The following is an 8,290-nucleotide window of genomic DNA, read 5'->3' as shown; positions in this document are numbered from 1 at the left end:
TGCGCGTGCGTGTGCATGCGTGTGCATGGGCGCGTGCGTGCGTGGGTGTGTGTGTTTGTGTGTGTGTTCTAAAATTTCTAATTCTATCGTTTCTGAAGAAATTTTATAAAATCTGAAAAAATTTAAAGTATTTTTTCAGAAATCTTTATAAATTAAAAATATTAAAGATGTAAAATGTGAGATATAAGAAAAACTTCTCGTAAGAGATAATACAATACAAAACAATAGTCAGGCAAAAACATCATGTTTATTAAAAGTCAAAATGACAGGAATTGAAATAAAATAACGCTTGATCTGGCCAGAATCGTTTTATATCAATAAGCTGACAATATACAGAACGTTCAAGATTCTTTAAATTTATTTAAGATTCTTGAAGCTGCTGTGCGCTTAATAATTAGACGATTTTTCCTTGCAAACGTCCCTCTGTGACATTTCAAAGAAAACGTTTAAAACTGAAGCGAAAATACATTATTTATGTACGTCCAAGACAGCGACATTGCCCCCACCCTCTCTTTTTGCCCGCCGACCGTTTGTGTTATTTTTATCATTGTCGTTTCCAAATCACTTGGTAGTAGTGCTGAACGAGTCTGTTTGATTATCGTCAAAAGATCGATCAGACACAATAGTCCTTTGATATTTGAGTTGTTCTTCTTGTATCTGTATCTCATGGTGTTTCTTGGTTCCATTTCATATCCGCCGTTGTAAACATTTTGCCGTGATAGCGAGCACTATGACAAAAATCGCTATGAAAGCGAAGGACGATGAGGGCGTGATTGTTTTACGTTCATGTCTCGCACGACACTATGGACTTCCTGTATCGTGATGAAATGAGTCACTGTCACTCTCGACATAAGTCACGTAACTGTCGGTGCTGTCAGGATGTTGGCTCATGTCTGGTCCACCACCACCCGGATGATGAGGCCCCGGAGGTGGTAACGGTCCGCCTCCACCGTCACTCATCGGTCCGCCGAGCATTCCTGGCGGGGGTGCCAATTGCGTCGGTGGTCCTCCATGTAAGTCATAGCCATGCATCTGCAATTATTTCAACAAGAGCTTTCAACTTTTCGAATAAAGACAATTTTTAACATTTTTCTACAAATATAAACCATTCTTTCTGGAATGGATAGTATGGATTACTACATAAAAAAATATTTAGGACAAAAATGTATTTTGGAGGAAGGTAAAAGTAAAAAAAGTTAAACACAGAATATAATATTAGAACGGTCAAATTAACGAGCACAATTAAAAAAGCAATTTTAAAATTTGAGTTACAATAATACAATTAATTAGGTAATACAATTAATTAGGGTCGACGTTTTGGCTTTACTTAGCCTTCATTAGCCTATAAAGTACAAATATGTAGTAATGAAAAGTTCATTTTGTTTTAACTATCTGAAGATGACAGTTTTCCCTAAATTCTCTTTTTTTTATAACATATCGTGTGTCGCATACCGTTTGTGATTCTTTAGATGGCGAACGGGCAATCGTGCATCCGATGTTGTGTGTTGTGTGTATATATATATATGCGTGCGCGCGCGCGCGTGTGTGTGTGTGTGTGTGTGTGTGCGTGCGCGTGTGCGTGCGCGCGCGCGCGCGTGTGTGTGTATGTGTGTGTGTGTGTGTATGTATGTGTGTTGAGTCCTCCAAGCAGCACTAACTTTTTTCCTCCCCTTGCATGATGATAACTCTCGACATGGTGAAAACTCACTCGCGGCTCCATATGCAAGTTATTTTTCAAGCGTAGTATTCGCCACGTTTGTTCTTTGGAAAAGTATTTAGATGGTAATTGTATAAACGTTCGCCATCGTCGACGGTTTTGTTGTTGAGACAGACGGAGCACAAGTGAGGCAGAACCGTTAAAGCAGGAGTCAGTAACGTATCTTCGTATTAAACGAGTCGAGTAAACAAAAATAGGAATCATGAAGGAGATCTGTGTCATTCTGTGAGTTTAGTCCGTTTGTTTGTTGTTTTATATGTATCATTTCGGAAATTAATCTCTTTTGATAATTTTCTTCGGTGTCAAGAATTTTTATTTCCTTCCAATTGAAGGAATGGTCAAAAAATATTCTATGGTTTGTTATAACTGAGTGTTTTGAAGGATCAAGTTTTATATTATTAATATGCTCTTTTGTTCTAGTCCTCAGTTGCCTCTTCGTCTGCCCCACATATGTGGCATCGCAGTTATTACAAAAAATCTTATAAACGACATTGCTACTGCAGTCCCCCTCCATTTTGTCTTTATGTACTTTTATGAAATTGTTAATTTTGTTTATGCATCTGTAGCCAACTGTAAATGTATTTTTGTCTAACAAAAATGTTGTTCTTTCAGAAATATTTCAAATGTAAGGGACGACAATGAATTTTTTTGTGTTCTCATCTTTTTTTGTTTGGTCTTGATCATTTGTGTCTTTGATGATGGTGGATGCCAGTTTTGTATTGAATAAATTTTTTATTCTTGTTTCAATATATTTGAAAACGAATTCCAGAGGGTATCCGTTTTTTAGAAGTAATCCAATAATTAATTCCAAGTTTTTTTGTTGGAAAGTGGGGTGAGAAAGCATTAGCGCTCTATTCACCATACTATAAATTGTTCCAATTTTGTGGCATATAGGGTGGTAAGAAAAAAACGATAAATAGCGATCAGAAAAAGTTTTTTTATGGAACCAATCAATAATGATTGTATTGTGAAGTATTTTTAATGAAAGGTCCAAATAACTTAGGCTATGGTCCTGTTCTAACTCAATGGTGAATTGCAATCTGTTATGAAAACTGTTGAACGTCTTAAGAATAAAATTAAGTGAGTTCGTAGGTGCTGTCATAACAATGTCGTCGACGTAACGATAGTAGAACGGTATTTCTAAATTTATTGACTTTAATGCTTTTTCCTCTAAATCCAGCAACACGATATTCGCTATAATAGGTGATAGGGGTGATCCCATTGGTGTGCCAAAAGTCTGTTTGTAAAAAACTCTATTAAAAGTGAAAAACATAGAAGACAGTATGAATTTTAAGGCAAATACAAATTCATAATGGAATCTTTGTATTATTCTCTATTAACGACCATCTCCTGCGAATACCGTCTATTGCCAAATCGAAAGGAATATTTGTAAACAGGGATTTCGCATCTAAAGATATTAAACAATATTCTTCACTAATTTTCATTCCCGATAGAGACCTCGCGATATCAAAACTGTTATAAACTTGTCTCGAATCAATGGGTAAACTAATGTTGATGATCTTATGCAAGAATTTTGCAATCGGATAAAGAGCCGTGTTTACCGAGGAGACGATAATTCTGAAGGGAAAATTCTCTTTGTGTACCTTAGGAAGGCCATAAGCTTTTGGAATTGTGGAATCACTTGAGTGGAGAAAGAAATAGGATTGTTTAGAAATAAATTCTTTGTCATACCACCTTTTTAATGTAGTATTTAGATCTTTTTCTACTTTTTTTATGGGATTATTTTTGATTATCAAATATGTTTCTTTGTCATGGAGAAGTTGTTCCATATTGTTGTAGTAATGTCTGTCCATTGCTACCGTGATATTACCTTTGTCTGCACATGTAAATATAACACTCGGATTCAATTTACAAAATTCTGATATGGCTCTTTTCATGCGTAGTAGTTCCTTTTCTATCTCATCTAAACTGGAATTGTTGTGTAAAAAATTATGTAGCAACGGAATGACTGAGGATTTCTTTTCTTTCTTTCTGAATACATCTATTGCTCTCAATGTCTTTTATGAACTCAGTTATGCTTGTTTTTTTGTTGGGAGGAAAGCAAAAATTGCCGCCAACAGGTTCGAAACACTCGGGGGAACTTTCGAAATATTGACGAACCATTTATTGTTAGTGGAGGTCACTGGATTGGTTTCCAAATCGATAAATTTGGAAAGTTCCAATGTGATCTTCATTGTATTATCAACAATATTAAAATTGAGTCCCTTGTGAGCATCTCTAAATGCATCCAGTTTGTTATTTTTCTGAAACCCGATATGATAAGTTATTGTGTAATGATAGCATCGTTACGCAGGTAAATTATATCTCTTTCTCACTCGCACGCCAGATTATAACATATCGTTCCGTCTCTTTCACTCGCACGCCTGATCACGTGACGTCAGTACTCTCCGTCTCGCTCACTCGCACGCGCGGCCACGTGACGCCGGTTCCGTTCTCCATCTCGCTCGCTCTTGCGCCCGGTCGCGTGACGTCACGCGTAGCATCGCGCGGGCACGTGCGCGTAGGTACACGCTGAAATGTGGGGAAAACACGTGGTTCCGACTGCGTGGACGGCCGGAGGGTATAAATACGGAGTCACACCAAGAAGGAGCAACCAGTCGGTTCCAAATCACCGGTACCGACACTCCGGGAGTACTTGGAGCTCCTTGGCTGGGTGTTCTCGGCTTCCTTATACCGGGTGTACTCGGTTTCCTGAAAGCCCCTGACACCGGGTGTTCTCGGTTATCCGCACTCCTGTGCCGGGCGTTCTCAGCTTCCTGACACAGGCCATTCACGGCCTTCCTGACACCGGGCGTTCTCGGGTATCCGCACTCCTGTGCCGGGCGTTCTCGGTTTCCTGACACAGGCCGTTTACGGCCCCCTGATACCGGGCGTACTCGGTTACCCGTTTCTTTACCTGTTACCTGTCCTGTAATTTCGATTCTTAATTTTCGTTTTATTTTCAGAGCAAATTTAGAATAATTTCACTCGGTCGGCGACGACGCGTTTACCCGGAGTTACAACTTCCTCGCCGAATTTTCCTTGGATATCCTCCGTCCCGAACGTTTCGTCCGAACAAGCGCCCTCCTAGCAAAGCGAGCGTATCTTGACCCCTTCCTCAGGCGAACGTTAGTTAATAAGTTGCGTTAGCATTAAGTTCGCGTTTCTTGTAATATTTTCCGAGCGTTAGTTTGTAAGATCCGCGTTTCGTATTTAGACTTAAAATTTCAATCGACACCGCGAGCGCTATAATTTAGTTTAAGTTTTCTACGTGTTCTCTATGCGTGTACGTTATAATTAGTTTTAAGTTCTTTCCGCGTGTGAACAAACGTTCCGGGGAACACGAGTTCCGAAGGTGTTAACTTCCTCTCTTACTAATAAATTTTTATTTTTTGTATCACGGAATGTGAGGAGATATTGATTTAAAATAAATATTTTGTTAATTTCTTTTCAAATCGGAGTTCCTTCTTTTCTCGACCCTGGCACCGGCGAGCTAATCCGCGACCGCGAGAAAAGTCGTACCGTTACAATTGGTTTGATCTTGTTAACTCTCTCCGAATGACATAAACGTAACATCCAATTGAACTTGTTTTTGTGTTCTGTGTGTTGTTTTTTATAGAATTTAAAAAATGATGTAGAATGGTGTTCAATTATGTCCTTCAGGATGCATTCAGGAAGAGAGTTGAATAGGTTAAAGGAGTAGGTAAACAACTCTTTTTTTATGTTATCGATGTGTCTGTAAAAATCATAAATCTCGATTTTTTGAAGTCTCCATCAAAAATTCCTAAGTAAATTCTCAAATTTCTTATCCGATTTGTATTGTCTAAATTGAGATAATTTACAAATATTTTTTAAATGAGACGGAAACAATCCATGACGTTTACTTTTTTTCAAAAACTGAACTTGAGAAAAGTTAGATACATATAGGGTGTCCTTGTTATATAAGTTGATCACCCCTTTTTATCTCGCAAACTAACAGAGATAGATCTAATTAAAATAATAAATAAAATTAAATATTTTGAAATAAACTCTATACTCAGTTTAGTAAGAGATTTAGGGATCGAATTCTCATTTTAACCAAGCAAAGAATCAACATCAAATTTCTCATGAAACTCGATAAAAACAAGCGGAAAATTTTTGAATTCTTAGAAACTGTTATGGTGAGTTTGTCATATGAAGTATAGAACTATGTATAAATGTGAGTAGACCGGTTTAAAGAAGAGCGATAAAGCATCAATGATTACATACAAGAGGGTCACTCTTCAGCGTCACGTGTTGGTGAAAACGTTTGATTCACAATTTTATGATGTCAAACGATCGCATTACTATTAGAAGAATCACTGCTGAGTTATTATAGAAATTAGTAAAGATAATTTTCAAACATATTTTAAAAAAGTTAAACATACGCTGTGTCCAAAAATTACCCTGGCACTCAGCACTCACTCATTGTGCGTAAGTTTTTCGCCAAAAACGATATGATTACTATGGACCTACTTCCATATTCGCCTAAATTAGCTGTGACATTTTTTGTTCTCAAAAGTAAAAACGATTATGCAGGGTGAACATTTTGAGGATGTGGAGAGCACCAAACATAAAATAACGAGGCCTCATGATTTCAGAGAACATGCAACACTGTTTTCAACGATGAAAGAAGTGTTGGGCCCCGATTAAATGCATTTAATCGGGGAGGAAGGGGGGGGGGTAATTTAAGGATGACCACTCGTACCAAAATAATTGGAATTGGATTTTTGGTGAGTTCATGATTTGATAAATACACGAACATTTTGTCCTCATATGTACACAAGAAATAACGTTATGCGTGGTCCAACTCAATTGGAACAAAATGTCTACTAACGTGTGCACTGTGCATATGTATTTCGACTAGAGTTAGGGTTATTTTGCAATACCAATGTCCATGTCTTATCATTTTTAAATTTCTGGTACTGATAGAAACTATGTTTTCTTCCTTTCAACCTCATTTATGTTTCAATGAGTCCTAGTTGTTTTCCAGCTAAGACAGATTGACATTACACTGTGTTTCGCTATGTAAGGTTTTTGTTGGAACACAAAGTTATATATTTAATTTTTATAGTATAAAGATATATACAGTAATGACATACGGCGTCATCATTTTTTATCTTTTTCAGTCAACTTTTTAGGCTCCGCCACATCTTTGGAAAACTACGATCGTATCAATCTCTTTCTGATATCTTTATTTGAATGGAATTGGCTACTTCCCAAAAACATGATTGCTTGAAATATGCAAACAAATCTATGTGGTTGAAAACAAAAGCCGTCTTAATCGAATCTTACTTCAAGTCTTGAATAATGTTTTAAGGTGTTAATACTGTTCTGTGATTTGTTGATGATGTCTTTAAGGCAATACTTGAGACGATCTTAAATATAGAAATCGACTATAAATATCGACCAAAGATTTGTTGCTACTGTATGTATAATGAATGACAAAAAGGTTGCAACACTTTCTGTTTGATAAGTTTTGGAATGTAGTTTAGTACAAAGCGATTAATTTTGATTTATGGATGTAACCAGTTACGTTCATCCGCTCATTGAAGAAATACACGAATGTGTTGAATATATATATATATATATATATACACAATAAAGTAACGTTAAAAATAATAGCTGAATTCGGTATCACTACTGTAAAAATCTAATAACATTACCGTTACCGTAACAAGTAGGGGCTAAATTGGACCGTGTTTCAAATATGATCTTTTTTATTTTAAATTAATACGGTTAAGCAGATTTTCATATAATTTATAATATAAAGACACCAAACATGTGACAGCAGTTTAACAGTTCTCTATCATAACATTCATAGAATAGCTAGACGCAAATATGTATTTTTAACCATCATGCAAAAACTTTTTCAAAAAGGAAAGTTCTTGTAAACCATTGTTTAAATAATACTAAAATTTTAAAAGGTAATTTAAGATAATTAAATAGTGTAAAATTCAAAAATATCAAGCGTTTTATTATCATTTCTGCAGTTTGTAAAATTTCTTTCAAAATTAAAAAAAAATCGTGTCCAAATCAGACTTTTATATCGAAATTGTAACCTGATCGTAGCCCTGATAGATTGGCCGACCAAATTTAGTCCTAAATGTTAAATTAATAAAATATTATGAATTATTTATCAGCCTCGGAATAATTTTATTGATTTTAACCTCAACTATATAATAACAATATCATAACATAATCAGGAAACGTCTAATGATAAACTGTCACTATTTTTTTTCTTTTTAATAAAATTTTAATTTTTTAATGTTGAATTGCTGGTTTTTACTCAATACTAAAAGAAATACAATAAACCTTTTAAAATTTCATTTAAAAGTCGGTAAAAATAGATGTGTCCGATTTGGACTAGCGGATGGTCCGATTTGGAACAAGTGTTTTTAAATCTGACTGGAAAAAGCGTTTTTACATTTTCCATTATAGTTCAACACAGGTGAGAAATATATCAAAATAAAAAAAAATTTTTGTGGAAAATAAATAGCTTAGTTAAAAAGAAATATTTTTACAAATATGTTATTGGACCAATAGTGTAACAAC

The 8,290-nt window shown here is 35.7% G+C and overlaps 1 protein-coding gene across 2 annotated transcripts in view; it reads right to left on the bottom strand.

Moving 5' to 3' along the window:
- Positions 1 to 293: 293 nt before the first annotated feature.
- Positions 294 to 8,290, bottom strand: part of LOC105199685 (insulin gene enhancer protein ISL-1) — a 101,449-nt gene continuing 93,452 nt past the window's right edge. For both annotated transcript variants that reach the window (XM_039451696.1, XM_039451697.1), the window contains exon 6: positions 294 to 1,032. In XM_039451696.1, coding sequence (XP_039307630.1) covers positions 802 to 1,032 — 231 coding nt within the window. In that variant the 3' untranslated portion in view covers positions 294 to 801. The remainder of the gene's footprint in view (positions 1,033 to 8,290) is intronic.

Source organism: Solenopsis invicta, chromosome 7, assembly GCF_016802725.1.
Source record: "Solenopsis invicta isolate M01_SB chromosome 7, UNIL_Sinv_3.0, whole genome shotgun sequence".
Lineage (NCBI taxonomy): Eukaryota > Metazoa > Arthropoda > Insecta > Hymenoptera > Formicidae > Solenopsis > Solenopsis invicta.
The sequence above is the reverse complement of the archived record's forward strand: the minus strand, read 5'-3'. Positions and strand labels throughout refer to the sequence as shown.